At 46.3% G+C, this 22026-nt stretch overlaps 1 protein-coding gene across 2 annotated transcripts in view; it reads left to right on the forward strand.

Moving 5' to 3' along the window:
* Positions 1-22026, forward strand: part of LOC122363221 — a 60549-nt gene that overhangs the window by 20294 nt on the left and 18229 nt on the right. For both annotated transcript variants that reach the window (XM_043332217.1, XM_043332219.1), the window contains exons 2-3: positions 2615-2813; positions 4736-4910. In XM_043332217.1, the coding sequence (XP_043188152.1) occupies positions 2617-2813; positions 4736-4910 (372 nt within the window). In that variant the 5' untranslated portion in view covers positions 2615-2616. The remainder of the gene's footprint in view (positions 1-2614; positions 2814-4735; positions 4911-22026) is intronic.

The raw sequence follows: 22026 nt of genomic DNA on the forward strand, positions 1-22026 counted from the left end.
CCGGCAAAATCGCCAGGCTGTGTGGCTGTGGTACGGTGCGTACCTTTTTTGGGTATTTCATACCCAATTCTATTGCAATAGGCAGAATAATACACCGGTTGTGTCATTAGTTTGTAAATATCAGTCTCGTCACTCAAAATGCCGTCGCAGTGCGTCAAAACACATGAGAGCGATGGCCCGTCCTCTACCGGTAGCGACCGCCCTGGCGGTCGCCACCTAGCGGCCGGGAGCGGAAACACGGAAATGGCCTCAGTAATTTCAGTCCAAAAATAATTTGGCTGGCCCTAGCTCACTAATTTGCGCACATACGCCTAGGAATATGTTTGCTGCATCTGTTAAACATCATTTTAATAACTGTATTCTTCATTTTTCTGATATATGGTAAAAAATGTGCGAATTCGCAAAATTTTCAAAATCTTTGATCGACCGGGGCCTACAAAAAAAATCGAAATTTGCATTTTTTATGTGCTTATCATAATCAGCGCCCCAAAATGCACCAGATAGGGGGGTGAGACCGTGACTTTTCAAAAAAGTGATGCAAACCGGACCACCCTATAATGAACACCCACCTGCGGTTTTGCCGTTTTTGGGGCACCTGTTCATGCATCTGTTCCGCATATGTAAAAATTTTAGACCCAGGGCTCTCAAAGTCAGGTCACCAGGTCCAGGTCAGGTCAAGTGACCTCACCTCAGAAAAAGTTTCAATCCTCGTCATAGCTACACCAACTGAACGATCGCCTTGAAACTTTCAGTAATTGATGAGAGTAATAGTAGTTATGTACAAAATGTATACCTCGGAATTTCGATATCGGTGACCTAAGGTCAGGTCAATTTTGCGACCTCTCAATTACCTTTAAGTCAATGGGAGAATATTGAAATGCGCCTCTTTTGGACAAATAATGTTCAAAACCCTCTCAAACATCGGTTCATAGGTAAACATGACATACTGAATCGAAAAAAAAATGCACCTGCGACCCCTTTGTGTGCCCCTGAGGTCATCTCAGGTCATGAACGGTCACCAGCAGTTTTTTTGCTATAACTTTTGCTTAAGACGTGCTAGAGCAATGAAAACACGTCGATGTATTCAGCTCGACGATACGGATCAACTGATATGCAAAATGACCCTTTCCGGTCAGGTCATGACCTTGACCTGAGGTCAAATTCTCAAAATGACTTTCAAGGTCAACAAATAGTTCATTCGACGCGTCTCGACGAGAGGAACACGATGCTGTCAAAAGTAATGTCGTGGCTTTCTTGAATCAAAAGTTTTTGACGAAAAGCCGTTTTCGTGAAAACTGCTATTTTTACAGTTTTTGCCCTCTTGAGGCTAAACCGTTGACCTGATGTCAAATCTGAGAACGATGCTCAGAAAGATCTGTAAAAGACCTATCGAATGCGCTTTTCCGCGGCCCTGTAGCTCTATTGGTTCCCGAGCTAGCCGTTGGCAGTTTCCAAAATTGTTGAAATGGACTACATTTGACCTTTGATGACCTCTGGCGACCTGACCTTTGGCCTGACCCAAAATATTACCGCATTATTTTTTACGCTCTTTCGAATGCCGCTTACTGCGTGTCGCTACGTGGCCCAGGAGCCGAGTTAGACGGGGGGGGGGGGGGTGTTCCGACACACACCCCGGTCCGGCGCGGGTTAATCGGTCAATTGGTTGCTGTGATACCTATAAGCTTCTCAAAATCGTTACAGGCCGGGTCGGGCCGCTCATACTGAGATTTTTCCGTTATATTGAAAAGACTTCGCTTCCCTCGCCTCGCTCGCTCGCTCGTAATCATAAGGTTACATCCGCATTCCGCATTTGCTGTAGGAAACCACTGTGGCGTAAAATGCAACAAAATAGGTGGAAAACTACGTCAGTCGTATTTTACGTCCTCTTATGAAATCGGCCGCTGAAGTCTGAGGTGGCGGTGAGATACTAACCTTGAGTTCGACATCCGGAAAATGAGGGATAATTATCCGGGACCTCCGGTAATTATTTGGTATTGTAGGGACCATTGATGCAATAAGTCACATTTTTATATAACATACGCTTTGCGAATGGCGGTTTTACTCGTTGTCATGTTTGTTGTGCACGGTGTCAGCCTAAAACACCGAATGATCCTGGTGATCATCCCGAAAATTATCCCTGATTATCCCGATGTCTAAAAATACTAAATGGGGAGAGATGCCTAGCTTTGAACTTGAGTGAGAACCAGCTGGTAACCAATTCTTTGGAGATTTAATAGTAAAGAAGGCATCAAAGTACCGAAAAAAAAAATACATTTGAACAGCCAAATAAGATATTGTCATGGGTATGGATAACTGCTCAGTAGGGGGGGGGGGGGGTGCCTGGGAGCAGCAAAGGCGTCGCCGCCCTATAGCGGGGGCATTGACCCGCGCCGTCTGTTGCGGCTCCAAGCCAAGCCGGCGTGGAATTGGGAGAGCTCGGGCACCCCTAACTCGGCGGAAATCCACACCCATGCATAATGGTATCAGTTTTGTAATAGTACAGATACCAAATAGTTTCTGTGTCTCATGGACTACATATCCATGTACGTGCAGTGACGTGACGAACTAGTTCAATGATCATATTGTAACTAATGTGAACCTCCATCCATTCCAGAGATGGTTAAATACCTGACGTGGTTTGCAACAAAGCACGGCCTGCTTCGTGAAGAATGTATCTCCAACTGCCCGTTGGTGATTGATGGCAATGATCTCATGGCATCACTTGAGAAAAGGCATTATGATGAAACAGCAGGAGGAGGCATCTATCAAAATTTTGCCATGAACGTGAAAACGTTCTTCTGCGATTTGCAAAGGTAAGGTATGTTGGGCACGAGGGCGTTCAAAATGTTAGAGACCCGACCGTGAAGGATGTGGAAGTACGGTACGCAGCGTGACGTTGACGACTGTTAAAGGGACTATCCCACCTTCAAATAAGTATCATTTAGGATTCAGAAATGTTACTCATGATATTGTGACGAATTCTGAAAGTTTTTACGCGTTTTCATCGTATATTTTTTTTAGATATTGCGACTTTTATATTTCATGGTGACGTCATTTAGATCGAATCTGTGACGTAATGAAGGATTTACTTCATGTCAATGTGGGGGAAATTTGGCAGCAAATATGCCTATTTGCTCTCAAATATTGCGCGGCTCATACAATAACAAGCATCTCTGATTGGCTTATTCAGTAAATCAAGTGATACTTCACTTGAATACATGACAGGCGTTCAAAAGGCAAATGACGTCATCAGATTGCCGGTAATGGTTAAAAGATTGGGACTTGTACAGGGAACATTTTCAAATGAAGGGAACGAATTTCTTGAACACCACGAGGCTGCGGGGGTTGCGACCAAGATAGATAGCGGTTTCTGAACCTCGCCGCAAACTTGGCTATCTCAACTCAAACCTAATGTTAAGGTGGGACAGTCCCTTTAACCCGGACCGCGTTGGGCTATTGGCGGACCGTATCACCCATGGGGGGGGGGGGGGGGCAGCGTTTCGGCCCCCTCAGCTCTCGGAAAGTTGCCGACCGATTTTGAAAATTCAAACGGCATTCGATAGCGCCAACAGGGAACTATCTTGTGACCAAGCTTCGTTGACCTAGGTGCAACTGTGATCAAAACTAACATAAAATTCGTGATCAGCACGCCAAAAACCCCATAATAACCTCACTTAAAGAGACCCTCCCACCTTCAAAAAGCTATTGAATTGGCATGAAAGTGATGTTGCTCGGTTCAGAAAGAGCGGAAAAGAATATCTACCAAATTTCACCGAAAAATATTCACCGATTTCCAAGATATAAGACTTCTACTTTGGTTTACTTTTTTGGATCTCCGCTGTTCCAAGCGACTTTATTTGGAAGCAATAGTTTGGTAGCTGAAGGTGCGGGACTTGTTGCACACATAGCAGCATATACCACTGCGTGCTACCAAACGTTTTAGTAAAAGATTTAAAATCGTTACATCTGCGGCGCTGACGTCGCCGGTCACACATTCAGAGGGAGCATTCCAATGCATTAGCCCCTCTGAATCCAAAGTCCTGCAGCTTTGAAATTATATTTTTTCGATTAGAGGCATTGCTCGATGTTGTGATTGCTCAAACCGGTAGGAAGTGCAAGCCAGGGACCCCATTTTAGCTATCTAAACTCAAAACTAATGTTAAGGTGGGATGGTCACTTTAATGAAGTTCTAATAGGTCCCGATTTTCCCGACTTTTGGGTCATTGACCTGACCTGGAAGGTCAACCAATGCCCTAGGACCTTAAAATCGGTATCATCGGCTTCCTCTCGTCACGAGTAACACGATTGTTTTTTTTCTGCGAAGCTCTAGCTTGATCAGGGGCCGTATGGCACGGGGAGGGTCCAACCGACCCCCCTATACGTTCGCGGCAGGCTTAACACCAATAGTAACCAATACGGACGAGATAAATAAAAATTGTAAAATTGACCTTATGCTCATAACATCGGATAAATTAATTGAAAAAAGGTCCATAATATATTTTCGAACTTGGTTCTTCTTCGGTGGAATAAAAAAAATCGTCCTTGAATTCCACCGAAGAAGAACCAAGTTCGAAAATATATTCTGGACCTTTTTTCAATTAATTTATCCGATATTATGAGCATAATGTCAATTTTACCATTTTTATTGATAACAATCATGCTCAAATAAACGTTGTACCATATAATACGGACGAGGGTTAAAAGTACTATGTACCAATTTTTTCCGATATTCCAGATCCGGAATTTCTCCGATCGTGCTGCTCCATGATGAGCTGCCCGTCAGACTGGGTATATCGCCGGAGAGTATGAGATTTAACCCAGACATTATACAGGACTCATACAAAGACCACGGCGTTCGACTCGCTGAGGCTCAAACCAGTCAGCTGCTTCATAAAAACATATTTTTGCAGGTAAGTTATCTGGAGCTTTGTCGAGTGTCTGAAAATAGCGATTTCACAAATATTCTCAATTATCATTGTCTATTATCGCATTGATATAAGGGGATATTTGTCTTAGATCCCTAAATACCTGTTTCTAGCAACAAATTGCTGGATATCACCTGGACTTATTGCTGGAGATTACTGGAACCTAATAACTGAATCTGGCACTAAAATGCTGACAAGAAGCCTTATGTTGCCAGATTGTGTTGTCGGAGTGATTGCTGAATTGGCACCAAAATTTCAGCATGCAGTACCTATTTCCCTTTGCATTTACCTTGCCTATTTATATCCCTTTTCTCGGATTCGTTAAACCCTATCAGACATAAAATTTAGATCAAGTTCATGGCACGCATTTGACAATAAAAAACAACATTTCCGCCTCAAGGAGCGTACGCAGACATTACCAGAAACAGCGGAGTTTCTTCAAGCAAGTGGGTATTTGAACAAATTTTGGTCTGGCATTTACTTGTCGCGCGTGCAAATCTTTGTCCGTGCATTTTTATGCAGAACTATTACGCGCGCTTCCCGACTCTGTTCAGCACTAGTGCACAAGCACGTGTTGGCACACGGCGGCCCGCCGTTATACTCAACTGGCTGTGCCCGCCGCCGGCGCCGGACTCCGGCCATCCGAGCCCATGGGCCATGGTACTACATCTCCGGCCGGCGAATCGGCAGCTCTACCCCAGCCCAGCCCCAAACGCACCAGACCCCCAGCACAAACACATGCACATACGCAGGCTTCATTTCGTTTCGCAATAATTTGCCTTTACGTTACGTAAGGAAGGTCGGATTGATTGTCAAACGAAGAAATGCCCGATGAAGATTATATGCCATAGGCAGTATTCATTACAAAGCGTCATATACGTACTGTTCTCAGCTGTCCGATCAAAATTACACTTTGCACCTCAGCGCACGACACCCCGCAGCCACTGGCTGATCCGGAGGGGGGGGGGGGCATTTTGGGGCCAATGCCAGTCCCTCGCAGCGCCCGATATCGACAAATTTGCATTTTTCGAGGATAAAACGAAAACCAACTTAAGTTAATTTCAAACTGCACAGCAGTGCGCAAGGCAGTGGCGTACCCAAGGGGGGTCTCGCCCCCCCCCCCTCGGGTATTTTTAGGAGGCCCCCGAGCACCGCTTCGGGTACTTATACTTGACTTTACGGCCTAGCCTACTTTAATTCTGCACAAGATCTGGGCAGAAGCCAGGACAGGAGGCCCCCTCTGGTAGGCGACCCTTGATGGGTAGGAGGCCTCTTCTGGATGTGAGGCACCTTCTCACAGGAGGCCCTACCTGGGCAGGAATCAAGAGGCCCCCTCTGGCAGGAGATCCTTCATGAGCAGGAGGCCCCTGAGGCTCGCACTGCACAGGAGGCCCTTTCTGGGCAGGAGGCAGGAGGCCCCCTCTGGCAGGAGACCCTTTATGGGCAGGAGGCCCCTCTGGCAGGAGACCTTTTCTACTTATGAGGCCCCTTCTGGATGGGAGGCTCCCTTCTGCACAGAGGGCCCTGTCTGGGTGGGAGCCAGGAGGCCCCTTTGGCAGGAGATATTTTACGGGCAGGAGGCCCCGAGGTTTCCTCTACGCAAGGGTCCTTTCTGGGCTGGAGTCAGGAGGCCCTCTCTGGCCTCTTGCTGGAGACCCTTTCTGGGTAGGAGGCCCTCTCTGGATGGGAGGCTCTCTCGCATAAGAGGACATATCTTGGCAGCAGTCAGGAGGCCCCCTCTGCAAAAAATGTCCTATCTGCGCAAGAGCCAGGAGGCCCCTTCTGGCAGGAGATCATTTATGGGCAGGAGGCCCCGAGGCTCCCTTTGCACAGGAGGCGCTTTGTGGGCTGGAGTCAAGAGGCCCCCTCTGGCAGCAGACCCTTTATTGGCAGGAATCCCCTCTGGCAGAGGACCTTTTATGCTTCGGAGGCGCCTTCTGGATGGGACGCTCCCTTCTGCACAGAGTTCCCTATCTAGGCAGGAGCCGGGAGGCCCCATCTGGCAGGAGCTCCTTTATCGGCAGGAGCCCTTGAGGCTTCCTCTGCACAGGGGCCCTTTCTGGGCAGGAGTCAGGAGGCCCCTCTGGCCTCTGGCAACTTGCACGAGACCCTTTATGGGCAGGAGGCCCTCTCTTGGTGGGAGGCTACCTCTGCACGAGAGATTCTATATGGGTAGGAGCTAGGAGGCCCCCTCCGGCAAGAGATTGTTAACCCTCGCCCTGGCAGGGGGGGTCGATGCGACCCCCCCAAGGTTTTTCGAAGATAGCGTAAAAACAGCGGCGCGCAGCGCCGCCAAATGGCACAGCCTATGGGGCAACCTTTTTACATATGACCTCAAAATTCCAGGTCCGGGTGACCTTGGGTCAGGTCACCAGGTCAAAAAACGGTACAAGTTCATGGTCAAATTTCAATTTTCTTTTTGCACCTGTCCAATAACTCAGTTTTGGACTGATTTCCTTCAAACTTCCAGGATGTACTAAGTTCGCCGAGTTGTATAACATATAGTTCGGGTTTCTCAAGGTCACTGACCCGAGGTCAGTTAGAGGTCATTACGTCGTAATGTTAAGCCTATGGGAAAATACTAAATTCGGAAATACTGGAGATATCCGCTTCGTTCTATCACTTTTGTGCTTTGAAACCACAGTACCTAACAGCAGGTCACTTGGTGCCTCTTTTTTGGTGTACTTATCCATGGGTCAGGTCAAATGAGGTGAACTGAGGTCAAATGACCTTTTTGTCAATAACTTGGCACATAATGACGCTAGAGCTTTAAAAATGGTGCCATTGTGTTTCTGGTGATCAGCCGAATCGAAGGATATGCGATATGATGCAATTTGGTTAGCTTGAACTTAGTTAATTGATTAAAGTTTACTTAATAATTAAAAACTTTAAGTACACTTAACCCGCGCACCGACGGGGGTCTGCGCCAACTTCGCACCGACGGGGGGGGGGGCGGATGACCGCCCCCCCCTGAGATCTCGAAAACGAAGCAAGATAGCGACAAGCGGTAAACGGCATCGGATACGCACGGCCAAGATCTACAATTTTTACTCAGGTCATTTTCAGGTCAGGTCAAAGATGACGTCACAGGGGTCGAAAAAGTCAAAATGGCGGCGCTAGATATGGAGAGAGTTTTTCTAGAATAACTTTCGAATTAGTCAAGATAGGAACAAACTAAGGTCATCATCGTGATCCTCTCGTCAATCCGCATCGAATGATATATATGTTGACCTCGAAAGGTCAAGGTCAAAGGTTGACCTCAGGTCACGTGACCTCGAGGTCATCATGTATATCATTCGATGCGTCTTGACGAGCTGAACACAATGAGACCATCCACGCGTCTGTATCTTGTTCCTGTACGGAGTTATTGGCCAAAAACCTTTGGTGACCTTTGATGACGTCACATGACCTCACAGCTGCCCAACAGCAAAACAGACCTCAAGGTAGTGAAGGTTGATCGTATATGAAGTCATGTATGGTATATGGGGCCATTCCGACCCGTTTTAGTGGTAAAAATAGGGAGTTGATTTTCCCCCATTGACTTATAATGGGGAGGTCGCGAAATTGACCTGACCTTAGGTCACCGATATCAAAATTCCGAGATATACAAATTGTAGCTACTAATGACCTTATAATATCCTGCGACTTTCAAAGGCCTCCGACATCTACTGTAGCTCTGGCACGGTGACAAAGTTGCAAACAAGTGACTTGAGGTTGGGTCATTCAAAGTGACCTGGTGACCTGACCTTAAAAGGTAGGAGGTTCAAACTCGCACACCATGTGTAAAATTGATGAGGTTATAGTCATACCAAATTTCGCGGCGCTACGCGGCGCGGTTTTCCCGCTATTTGCGAAAAACCTCAGGGGGGGGGGGCGGATATCCGCCCCCCCGTCGGTGCGCGGGTTAAGCGAGCTGAAAAGTATATCATTCGACGCGCCTTGACGTGCTGAGTTCACTGGTGCTTTTCTTTTTGCTCTATCTTAATCAACTCAAAAGTTATAAGCGAAAAACTTTTGACCTGTTTTTAGCGAAATTTTTACATTTATACCCCCAAAACCCCCCTAAATATTGGCCTAGAGCAACAAAATTTGTACAGGGGCGAGAACTCAAGGGAGCCCACCTACCTACCTACCAAATTTGGTGTTTCTAGGTGCCATAGGAGCCAATCGCGAGGGGGGGTCGCATCGACCCCCCCCCCTGCAGGCCGTGTTGTGAAAAATGCCCTGCCAGGGCGAGGGTTAATAGACAGGACTGGGGGGGGGGGGCCTTCTGAATGGGAGACTCCCTCTGCAGTTCTGCACAGAGGCTCTAGCTTGGCATGAGCCAGGGGGCCTGATTAGCAGGAGACCCTCTAAGTCTACATGATATAAAATGGGAGGTTTCCTCTACAGGACAGTGTCTCTGGGCAGGAGATCCTCTCTGGATAAGAGGCTACGCTTCAAATTAGGCTGATATTAGAATAATCTGCTTCCCATTAAAATTCCTCCTGTTCAAGAACTACTGTAAAAAAAAGTTTTGACAGCTCTTTTTGATAAGGGATTTTTTTAGTGTTTTTTTTCTTTTTCCTAGTGTCAACAGCTTGTCATCCAGAGGGCAAAAACTTTGAAAATTGACCTTTTTGGAAACCTTTTCCGACAACAATTTTTGACACTTTGCTTTTATTACTTTGATTTTATTGGCGTCGCATTTATTTCGTATAGGCGCGTCAAATGATCTGTAAATTGACCTGGAAAAGAAGACTAGAAGTTGACCTTACGTCAAGGTTACAGGCTTATGTTGCGTATCAGTCGACTTGTATCGTAAAGGCTGAACGCGTCTAAGGTGTTTGAACGAATCTAAGTTAACCCTCGCCCTCGCAGGGCATTTTTTATAACGCGGCCTGGCAGGGGGTGGGGATTCGATGCGACCCCCGCCCTCGTGATTATGGCATCTAGAAATACCAAATTTGGTAGGTAGGTGGCCCCTTAGAATTCTCGCCCCTGTGCAAGTTTGGTTGCTGTAGGTCAATATTTAGGGGGGGGGGATTTGGGAGGTATAAATGTAAAAATTTTGCTAAAACAGGTAAAAAAATTTCGCTGATAACTTTTGATCTAATTAAGATAGAGCAAAACAAAAGCACCAGTGAGCTCAGCACGTCAAGGCGCGTCGAATGATATACTTTACTGTTTGCTTAACCCGGCAGGCGGTGGGCCGCCCGGCCACCTTCCGCGCGGTGGGGCGGGGGGCATTTTTTGCCCCCCCCCCGTATCCCGAAACTACAGGACTGATCCGGAAAATTCAAACGGCGTTCGATAGCCCTGTCAAATTTGTCGAAGAAAACCAAATTTCGTTGACCTCGGGTTCACCGATGACATCAAAGGTCAGGTCAAAGATAAAATGTTTCACCGTTCACGAGTCTTCTAGCCCCCTCATGACTGGGGTATTTTCCATAACGTGAGTGACTGAGGGGGGCTCCCCAGAGCCCCCCCCCCTATCTCCGAAACTACTGAGCCGATCGTCAAAATTCAAACGGCGTCTGATAGCCCTGGAAAAACTGTCGAACGAAACCTATTTTCATTGACCTCGAGGTCACCGATGACGTTACAGGCGAGGTCAAAGTAAATATTATCAGCATTTTCACATGTTTACAATTTAGGCTCTGACCGCCGGCTGACAAGTCCGATCAGGCTCATTTTTGGTTTACGCACTCCTTGATATATGCCTCAGATACTCTGAGGGTACCGAACTTTTCCTTCGTATTTTTCAAGTCAAGGTCAAGTCAACCTAGGCCACGAAAATTGTATGTCATGTATCGGTCACGTGACGCATGTTTTGTGGTCCATTTTACACGTAGATTTCGAAAATAATATCGTCTGTGTTATTTGAGGTCATTTTCAGCTGCATTTACCGGAGGTCTGGTCAATTTCAGCTCAGAAAAGTTCAAATTTTGGAAATGAAATTTTCAACAAATGTAAGGTGTGTCGCGGTATGTTTGTTAAGGTGGATCGCGGTATGTGCCTTTTGGTTTATAGCTAGAAATTCGTAATCGCGGTATTCTTGTTTTCGCTCGCCTTTTGACATTTAGAAACACCACGTCGAGGTCAGCGTAGTCAGAACCGTAAGTCACTGTCGCCCGATCGATTTTAGCCTCAGACCGAGTGACAGGACTTATCCACCTTCGGGCGAGTATATAACCGCAGCGGGGAGTGAGAACGGGGTCAGTGCCTGTACGCCGACCAGGCTGCAACGCTGCACCCGACCTCATCCACGCTGCTGGTAAGCTGGCTCGAAGGTAGGTTCCGACTACGCAGGGATGCTGTGCGGGCTCAAGGCACATCCCATAGATAGGTAGGAGCAAGCGGGTGGAGGGTTAGGTTAGCATGCGTGGCGTTAGGGTATTGTTAGGGTAGATTGCGTTCGCGGTAGGCTTCTAAAATGATAACGTCAAATTAGCGCAGTCCGTTATGACCACATCACGAAATTATGAACAATAAATGGGGCGTTGAATTGACCAGATGCTTTTGGTAACAGGATGAGTCGGAGGAGAACGGTGATTGAGCGGAGTCTAACTTTATCGGTACATTAGTAAAGTCATCAATGGCCAGGAGCTTCACTCCTAAACCCATAAGGGCGCGCTACCAACCGCGGTGTGCCTCAAAATGGCGGAGTGATTCTCACTGGTACCACGATGCATTGTAACTTAACGTAAAATAGTAGAATTAGACATTGGGATGTTCGTGGCCCGAGTGGCCGTCGGGCACAGGCTGGGAGACGTCTCAGCCTAACACGGACATCAAGTAGAGTAGTAGTAAAACAATCAGAGGGGTGGCTGCGAAAGGCCAAAGGGACCGGCCCGAGCCCCCCCTACATAAATGGTGCATCGGCCGGGAAACGTTCTTTCAAGTGACATTCGAGGACTGAACAACGTTTTTCATCCGGTTGGTCAGGCACGCCATTACGTAAGACTTAAACTGCATTAATGAAACGCCCTGCCGTAATAACTCCGAAGCGCTTGTTAGTACGTGGTTTTGTAAATCTTAAACTGTGTAAACAAACGGCTAACAGTAAGTCGTAAAAACGTTTTTCAATTAATCCTGAGCAATAGGATCTTGGTATGGGGTACGACGCTAACGTAAGACTTAAACTGCATTTGGCGAGACGGCCCACAGTAAATCCAGCGCGCGTGTTCAGTACGAGATTTTGTAAATCATAAATTGTAAAAATCAAACGGCTGATAGTAAGTCGCAACGATCGAATGAATCTTGAAAGAACGGTTGATGTGCCATTATTCTAAATTTATTAAATTTACTCCGCTCAATATCCGAACTTCTAGGAACAATCGAGCCAGACCAGCAGCCAAAATTGTTAGGCAAAAGCTTGCTATGACTGCAATAAAAATGAGAAACAATGAAAACTTGAGTGAGTGACGAGTGATATTGGTGAGAAGCGAGAGTGTAGAATGTTGCGAGTCGCTAAGAAGGAAAAAGTTTCTCGAGCTGGTGCGAGTATGTTAAATGAATGAATGATGCATTTCTAGAATGGAGAGTGTAAGCTGAATGAAAGAATGAAAATGGAATGCGAGTTGTGAGTATGTTGATATTAGATGGACAATGCCTATCTGAAGTTGAGTGAATTGTGAGTATGTTGAGCGAAAGTGAAGGATTCGCCTGAACTTAGCATGCAATGAAAATATGTAAATTCCCATCTCGATCGTAACATTCACATATTTACGATTAGCGGGAGGCTTGTTTTGATTAACTCAGTAATGTGTGCATTGTTCATTTACTCATTTTGATTGGATAAATTATTGCCTTCCCATAAAAATTATTCATTTAAATTATACCTTTGTACTGCATAAAACTTTAACTGTACTGTTGATGCATGTTTTGGGTTCCTTTGTTTTGCCCGCCATTCTATTTCAAATTGCAATGAAATGACACTTGATTTAACATGTATCAGCTATATTGCCTTTGTGACAAATTAGAATAAGGTGAAGTAATCGTGTAGTTTTCAACCTAACAGTCGCGGAAATTTTCGATGATTGAAAGACTAAAATTTAATTTAGATTTAACCATGTTAAAAAGGACTTGGTCATAAAGATATGAAATGACATATTATATGTATAGCATAACTCCGCTATTGACGCCTTCCCGACCAATTAAAAATAAGGTAGAGTATTTTGTGTTCATTCAATTTCGCAGTCGCGAAAGGTCCTAAATTATCGGAAAACTCAATCAGATTTCGCTACAATGATAAATCACCAAATGAACTATAACGGCTGGGACATAAAGATCTGCCAAATGAATTTCAGATTACACATCATATTATCTAATTTGTCAAAAGGAAAAGTTGTGTGTTTCAATGCAATCGTGAAATTTCCCCCTAATATTGATTGGATATAACGTTTTATCATACAGTTAAATATGTAGGTACATAAAAATGAACGTAAGATTCGTTAATATTTGAAGTATGAAAAGGGGTTTGTCATTGGTTGTAATTTCAATAATTGGTAGATTCATAATCCTCGACTGTTAATTGCTATCTGGCTATCACAGAATCACCGCGAGAATGGCGTACCGGCTATCAATGTTTGTAAAAAAGGGTCTAAGCATTTTGTGTGCATTTCAACTTAACTTTCATAAAAGTAGGTACTAGGATTATTGGAGTTTTTTTTTTATTCAGAAATTGACGATTTCATCATGCAATTAAGAGTATAAAATCGGAGGTTGCAATTTTCAATTTTCGGCTTATAAAGGGGATAGATTCGTTACAGGTTTCTCACGATGGCTGCAGAATACACTAGAACAAACGCAAAGCTCCAATATTGCTATTGATTAAACTAAGTGACTGCTATCTTTCGTTCTCAGAATCGCCCGAGAATAGCGCATGATTTACGTGTAAAATGGCCTATTTCACGAACAAATGAAATTAGCAGTAAAAAAAAGAATCATAAGCAGTAATCACCAGCGTTTAATAAAGATATTCAGTACTTAAATGTCGTATTTTCTCAATCGTATGCTAGATTTACTTTCAATGGTTTCGACCATCAAATGATTGGCGAGCGCGCTAATTTCAATAATAAGAAATTGTGATTTATGAACAGTCATTAATCTTATTTTGCCAGAATAAAAGTATCATTTCCAGGAATGAACAAAATAGAGACATGATTTGAGAAAAGATGCAATACCAGTCACATAATATCGATCTTACCTACAAACAAACTGGCTGGTTGCAAGTTAAAATTACTTACATATACCAATAGGGCCAGAGGTTATGTAAGATCGAATTATACATAGTTGGCATGCGGCTTATAAATGGTAAGGTGTAAATTCCGACATTTACAAGCTTTGGTGAAATATACTCTTGGTAACAAGTTAAAATATTGGTGATGATCGTAAACAGATTTATGGTAATCGCGGCGTGAATTTGAGAAATCGACATCTAGTACGTACAAATGTGAAAACACGTCAGTCAGCCATATGGCTTGTCCGATGCAAAACACGTCAATCACCCATGCATATGGGTTGTCCGATGCAAAACACATCAGTCAACCAATGGGCTGTCAGAGGCAAAACCACGTCCCACGTCAGTCATTCATGGTCAACCTGTTGCAAATTGCAAGTGCGAACTGGCAGGTGCTAGTTGGCATACGATTGACCTTTTACAAAGGTTCAACTGTAGTATTCCTGTTTAAAAAAAGAGGTGGATAAATTCAAAAGCATGTATGTATTTTCTTATGAACCCATAGTTATAAATAATACCATCAGCTTATTGTCACCTGGGTGAATTGTTTCAGATCGTAGCTGAGAGCACAGATTTAGGTACATACATGCACAAAGAAAACACAGGATGGTCGATTGCAAAAAAAAATATGATATGAATAGGTTTATTTTGTTACATTTTATTCATAAAAGATTATTTATGTAAATATATTTAATATGTCATAAAATATGACCTATGCCGTAATCAATGGTGTCTCATATCGGAACTTTTCTTTCGGATCAAGCATATTCGTTGATTTCCCCTAATGAAGCTCTAACGTACCCTTCTTTAATACTCGAGCAGCGCCACTCAAAACAAATTTCAGAATTTCATAGGCGCCCCTCATTGCAGTCTTGATGCTGAATGCAACGCGTGCGGTGACACTGACACCAGCCCCGGGGCGAATTGTCGGCTTTTTGCAACCAACACTGCTCGGCGACTGAACGATAGTGGCATATTGTTTCTACGTATCCTGAACGTTCCTGACGGTTATTTCTATGGTGAATCACAAACTCTAATCGAATCATTGACCGATGCCTATGATGGTTAACCAGGAATTGGAAAAGGGACGTAAGAGATCAAAAGGAAGTCGGTTAAATCTTACGTGTCAAGAATCTATGTAAAACCAGTAAAAACACAAACGAAGGCACTGAAATTAAAACAACGATGCGTTTAGAACTTCTACGATGCTGATGTATTATTGTGCTTTACCCACTAAATTATTACCGCTCATTCTTAATCGTGTTATAGCGGTCAACGTCAAAGCAATAACCATTGTGATAACAACGGATGAACATCAAATATCTTGTTTCAAAGTAATATCTGAACTGATTTATTTAAATTTTGCAGATCTTCTAAACACTTCGATTTATCAGATTCAAATAGAATAGTTTTTCAAGTGCCAACCTGGCACAATCAATGTGCATAAAATGCTGCGGGAAATATCCCGTTAGTGATGTCCGTTTAATCAAGTATCTACCGCCCGCGCGACCCATATGGTATTGGCATAATGGGTCTACGCAATATAGCGGCCGGTTCACCAGACCGAGGCAAAACGGAAACAGGGGCGGGTGCGAGAAAATTCTGTGACGACTCATTTTGGGTATCGGGCGTCGGCAGGAGCGCACGGCCATGCTGTGCAAATAACATGAAAATCAGACTTGAAACGGTCGCCCAGTGCACTAAAGTACACGTTTTCTCGCCGAGTTAGCTGTCACAAGTGATCGGTCAGCTGTCAGTCGAGTAGTCGGGTATCGGAAATCAATAGAGTTCAACGGGTCAAATATACGTCGACGCTACGCTACAGCATGGCGGCACAAGACGTTATTCCCCGTAGCGACGCATTCGGATCGGGCAAAGCTGATAAAATCTCTGTGGGAACTAGCAAAAATTACCTATCCACTGAATGTCCAAAGATATGGCATATGCTCGCATATTTATTGTTCGGCCCACCAACGTTACCACTAATTCAATGGCATGTATAGCAGTATATTTAGAAAACAATATTTACCACGGGGAAGTACCTTTTGGGATTCAACCTCTAGAAATAAGCTTATTTGTAGAGCTTATTGCGCCGTCAGAAATATTACGACTTCTTAGCATTTGCAGTATTTTGAAACATAGGCCATAAAACTTGCGATACATCTGTCATTTTCAGAATGATATTTAAGAGCAGAGTCCGTTTTTCATTATGCAACAATTTTAAAGTAAACATCCTTCAGCATCTGTGTGAGGGATGCCACGCTGTTAGGAACAGTACCTACTTCAATTTAAATTACGGATATGGCTAATTGCCCGTGGAGGCGCAAATGGACTAATGGTGTAACCATGGTGTTATGACAGTGTCTACCTATGAATGAATAATCAACTTTACCGTCACACATCCATTCGGCTGTTATTCAACGTTCTCGTTTCACTTTCACAAGCATAGGACACACGTAAAGCTATTTAACTAAAAAAAAAACATCGTGATTCTATCTTTTATCTGATTATGTGTCCAGCCTATGGTAGCTTTTAGAAGACATCCGTCTTCCTTCGTCAGCCTGCCAGAGAATCTTCCTTCGTCAGCCTGCCAGAGCAATAAAGAAAGGACCAACATAGAAAGACGAGGCGGGCCTTTAACTAGAACAAGACAATGAAGAAATAAATAATCCGTCACTCATTGGGTCTGATCACGATGATAAAGCGATAAAGCATCGTAGATGCTTCGAAAACAGTTGTGGCTTGAATAGTGGAAATTGGTATCTTAACTTTATTTTAAACGTTAACTTTATTTTAAACGTTGCGCTACTTTATGCTAGGCTTTCTTTTCGCAATTGTCAAAGGTTGGCAACAAGTGACCACAGCGGCCAGAGTATATATCCCGACACCGCAACGGACGAATGAATAAGAAATGTAAATCCGCCCAGATAATGGCCTCCAAATGGTCACTGCGGACACGATTTATGGGATCTATATTGGCCGTATTATGATCCCTCTCAAAAGACTGAAGTACAGCGCTTTATGTCTACAACTATGTTGGCTTTAAAAAAAAGTTCACAATGACTGTTTAAAACTGAAGAAGACCCGTCATTCATTCTACAACGTATAACGTAAATTTACTTTACCAAATCATATTGGGAAATATTCCCTCTAAAGGGTGAGTATACAGGACATCCTAAAGGCAAGTATTTAGTTATGGAGAACCCCAACCGACTTACTTTAATGAAATGAAACAACCAACATCAAAGGTAAGCAATAGCTTTGGCCTCAATTTCTATCACAGGGAAATGTAACAATGCTACCACGCTGCTATTACATTTTGCAAGCTGCCGCCACACTTATAATGGTGTTGGAGCAATGGGCCTGTTGCTGTAACCATGAATACCCGATTTGACACATGTAATGGCAGCGTGCTGCTATATTCGGTGAAACAAGGCCCAGTGTTCAAAATGCTCGTTTAGATCCGGCCAAAGCAGTGCAAATTGGGATGGCTATTTGGGAGATCAGACCGGTCGTGCCAGCCGTGATGGATAACATAAACGACCCCGGCGAACTGCCGAAGTTAACTATCCAGAGGCTACCCTTTTGCTTCATCCCGGCTGGTATCGATTTGGGATTCACCTTCGTGCATCCTTTTGTGACCTCCAAATAGCGAAATCAGATTTCGCAAAATAAATACACTAGCTTGACACATAGATGTAAAACCCTGCCTAGTTCGCGACCAGTGGACAAACACTACGCCTAATAGATGTAGTGGCAACACATGCTTTATGACACCATGTAGAAATGTCTCCTGGTAACTGGACAACTATAGGTATAAAATTTGACTGCATGTAGATCGAGCTTGCATCTGCATGAATGCCAATATGTAAAATTGTAGCGGGGATGTATGTAACTAATCGAACTTGCATCTGCATGAATGCCAATATGTAAAATTGTAGCGGGGATGTATGTAACTATGTATGTATGTATGTATGTATGTATGTATGTATGTATGTATGTATGTATGTATTATGTATGTCGCCATGTATATTAGTGTGAGTATTTACGGCTGAAACAATGTACGTGTGGTTGTATGAGTGTAGGCAACAGTATGCTGGCAGGCCAGCGGTGACCCGGACAGCAGTGACGGAGGACAAGCAAAGGGGCGAACGGGCCCGGAGCGCTAATGGCGTGCCGAACACCTCCGGTGCGTCGTACCGCACTGGCGAGGGCAAGTACGACGGCAATCACATGAACGTCCACGGCGGCAAGCACGGCGGCGATCAGACGAACAACCACGGTGGACCGACCCCGCGGAACCGGCCGATCATCCGGTCACCGACGGCTGAGACATCCCGAGGCGCGACCCACCAGACTCCATTGCCAACTGTTCAGCCCGTAAGCCGACCAGACCGCCACCTGGATGGTACCCATCCGACTGACGGCAATCACCAAGCGACGGGCACCAGTTAACGCCCCGAGCCCAAGCAAACGAGCCGACGGATCCACGCCCACCCCAGGGGCTCCGAAATCGCAACAGGACTCAGCTGCAGCGCCGCAGGCCCCAGCTGCTGCACCCGAATGCACAGGCGGATGCCGTGCGGAAAGACAAGGCAAAGCTGCAGAACGTGATGACGCTGCGAACGCTGCTGCTGCTGTGGCGGCAACGAGGCCACCACGGACGCTGCCGTGTGTCCACCTCAGCAACTACGGCAGCACCATCCTGGAAACGCCACGCCGAGCTATGCTGCCATCTGGTGAGCCCGGGTGACGGTCAGGACCACTACCTGTATCGCATGCGACCACTTGGCAACCGACCATAGCAACGAATACCACCATGTGGAGTCTCAAAGCAACCGAGCCAAAGCCGAAGTCGCATCCTGAGCTGCTGTACCGCAAGCCAAGCTGCCGCAGCGAACCGCAAATGGTAACGCTGCAGAAGCTGATGCCGCGCGGAAAGAGAGCTCATGCTGCAGGACACGATGACGCTGCAGAAACGGATGCTACGCAAAAGGGCCGAGGCGGCTGCGTAGGCGGACGCCACTGCAGAGCAAGATGTGGCCGAGGCGCCGCACTACAATGCTATTTGATCACTGGTGCGCCGCGAACATCGTCGCCGTGGGGGCGCGCGCACCCAACATGCCGTGGAGGCTGGTGCGCCGCGCACATCGTAGCCGTGGAGGCGCGCGCACCCACCAATGCCGTGGAGGCTGGTGCGCCGCGCACATCGTCGCCGTGGGGGCGCGCGCACCCAACATGCCGTGGTGGCTGGTGCGCCGCGCACATCGTCGCCGTGGAGGCGCGCGTACCCACCAATGCCGTGGAGGCTGGTGCGCCGCGCACATCGTCGCTGTGGAGGCGCGCGTACCTACCAATGCCGTGGAGGCTGGTGCGCCATCGTCGCCGTGGAGGCGCGCGCACCCAACATGCCGTGGTGGCTGGTGCGCCGCGCACATCGTAGCCGTGGAGGCGCGCGCACCCACCAATGCCGTGGAGGCTGGTGCGCCGCGCACATCGTCGCTGTGGAGGCGCGCGTACCTACCAATGCCGTGGAGGCTGGTGCGCCATCGTCGCCGTGGAGGCGCGCGCACCCAACATGCCGTGGAGGCTGGTGCGCCGCGCACATCGTCGCCGTGGGGGCGCGCGCACCCAACATGCCGTGGTGGCTGGTGCGCCGCGCACATCGTCGCCGTGGAGGCGCGCGTACCCACCAATGCCCTGGAGGCTGGTGCGCCATCGTCACCGTGGAGGCGCGCGCACCCAAAATGCCGTGGAGGCTGGTGCGCCGCGCAAATCGTAGCCGTGAAGGCGCGCGCACCCGTCCATGCCGTGGAGGCTGGTGCGCCGCGCACATCGTCGCCGTGGAGGCGCGCGCACCCACCAATGCCGTGGAGGCTGGTGCGCCGCGAAGGTCGTCACCGTGGAGGCGCGCGCACCCACCAATGCCGTGGAGGCTGGTGCGCCGCGAAGGTCGTCGCCGTGGAGGCGCGCGCACCCGACATGCCGTGGAGGCTGGTGCGCCGCGCACATCGTCGCCGAAGAGGACACCGTCGCGCCAGTGTTGCAGGACATGATGAGGCTGCAAAACCGCGCGGGGATGCCGATCCTGCGGAAACGCCAAGATGCTGCAGTAGTGGACGCCGCTGCACGATGTTAAGGGACATGTGGACGAAGGAGAAGCTGCGGAAGGTGACCGTCGCGGAACCGTCGCCGAAGAGGAAACCGTCGCGGTGCCGTCGCGGCAGAGGAAGTCGTGACGCTAAACAAAAACACACACACAAAAACGGATTGCCGAGCCGCCCCAAAGTAAGGGGATTTAACCCCAGGCCCAAAGAGGGGGGCATTTATGTAAGGTGTGTCGCGGTATGTTTGTTAAGGTGGATCGCGGTATGTGCCTTTTGGTTTATAGCTAGAAATTCGTAATCGCGGTATTCTTGTTTTCGCTCGCCTTTTGACATTTAGAAACACCACGTCGAGGTCAGCGTAGTCAGAACCGTAAGTCACTGTCGCCCGATCGATTTTAGCCTCAGACCGAGTGACAGGACTTATCCACCTTCGGGCGAGTATATAACCGCAGCGGGGAGTGAGAACGGGGTCAGTGCCTGTACGCCGACCAGGCTGCAACGCTGCACCCGACCTCATCCACGCTGCTGGTAAGCTGGCTCGAAGGTAGGTTCCGACTACGCAGGGATGCTGTGCGGGCTCAAGGCACATCCCATAGATAGGTAGGAGCAAGCGGGTGGAGGGTTAGGTTAGCATGCGTGGCGTTAGGGTATTGTTAGGGTAGATTGCGTTCGCGGTAGGCTTCTAAAATGATAACGTCAAATTAGCGCAGTCCGTTATGACCACATCACGAAATTATGAACAATAAATGGGGCGTTGAATTGACCAGATGCTTTTGGTAACAGGATGAGTCGGAGGAGAACGGTGATTGAGCGGAGTCTAACTTTATCGGTACATTAGTAAAGTCATCAATGGCCAGGAGCTTCACTCCTAAACCCATAAGGGCGCGCTACCAACCGCGGTGTGCCTCAAAATGGCGGAGTGATTCTCACTGGTACCACGATGCATTGTAACTTAACGTAAAATAGTAGAATTAGACATTGGGATGTTCGTGGCCCGAGTGGCCGTCGGGCACAGGCTGGGAGACGTCTCAGCCTAACACGGACATCAAGTAGAGTAGTAGTAAAACAATCAGAGGGGTGGCTGCGAAAGGCCAAAGGGACCGGCCCGAGCCCCCCCTACACAAAAAAAATGTGCCTATCAGATGTAGTTTGAGCTCGAGAACACGATGGTGTCATTTAAATTGCTGCACAATGTCAAAAACGTACTGAAAATGGTTTTGAAAACATATAATTGTAAAATGTTGACAATAATGCAAATATAACTTGGCTATTTTTGAAGATATTTGAGTAAAACTTGCTAGAGGAGTTTATCAGTTTGTGTTATATCACATATATTCCGGTTTTTGCGAAAAATTAAAAACTTTTTGAAAAAAAAAAAATATTTTTTTTTTGTTATCGTAAAAACATATTTTTCAGAATTTTCAAAATTTCGAAATTTCGAGATAGCATTTTGATAGCGACGTGTATTTGTAGTCTACTAATGCAAAGTCCACTGATCAAAATTTGACCTTTTCTGACCTAAAATTGACCTGACCTCCGGTAAATTCAGCTGAAAATGACCTCAAATAACACAGACGATATTATTTTCGAAATCTACGTGTAAAATGGACCATAAAATTTGGATCTAGCTTTAAAACTAAGTTCTTGAGAACGTTTGCCGTAATTCAATATTTTGCATCAAAATCGGCCGACATGACGTCACTCTGACCTCAATTCCGGCCAAACTATGCTAGCTAGTTACATCAACATCAAAGCACAACCAGGCACCATT

Source organism: Amphibalanus amphitrite, unplaced genomic scaffold (assembly GCF_019059575.1).
Source record: "Amphibalanus amphitrite isolate SeventyFive unplaced genomic scaffold, NRLGWU_Aamphi_draft 000610F_arrow, whole genome shotgun sequence".
Lineage (NCBI taxonomy): Eukaryota > Metazoa > Arthropoda > Thecostraca > Balanomorpha > Balanidae > Amphibalanus > Amphibalanus amphitrite.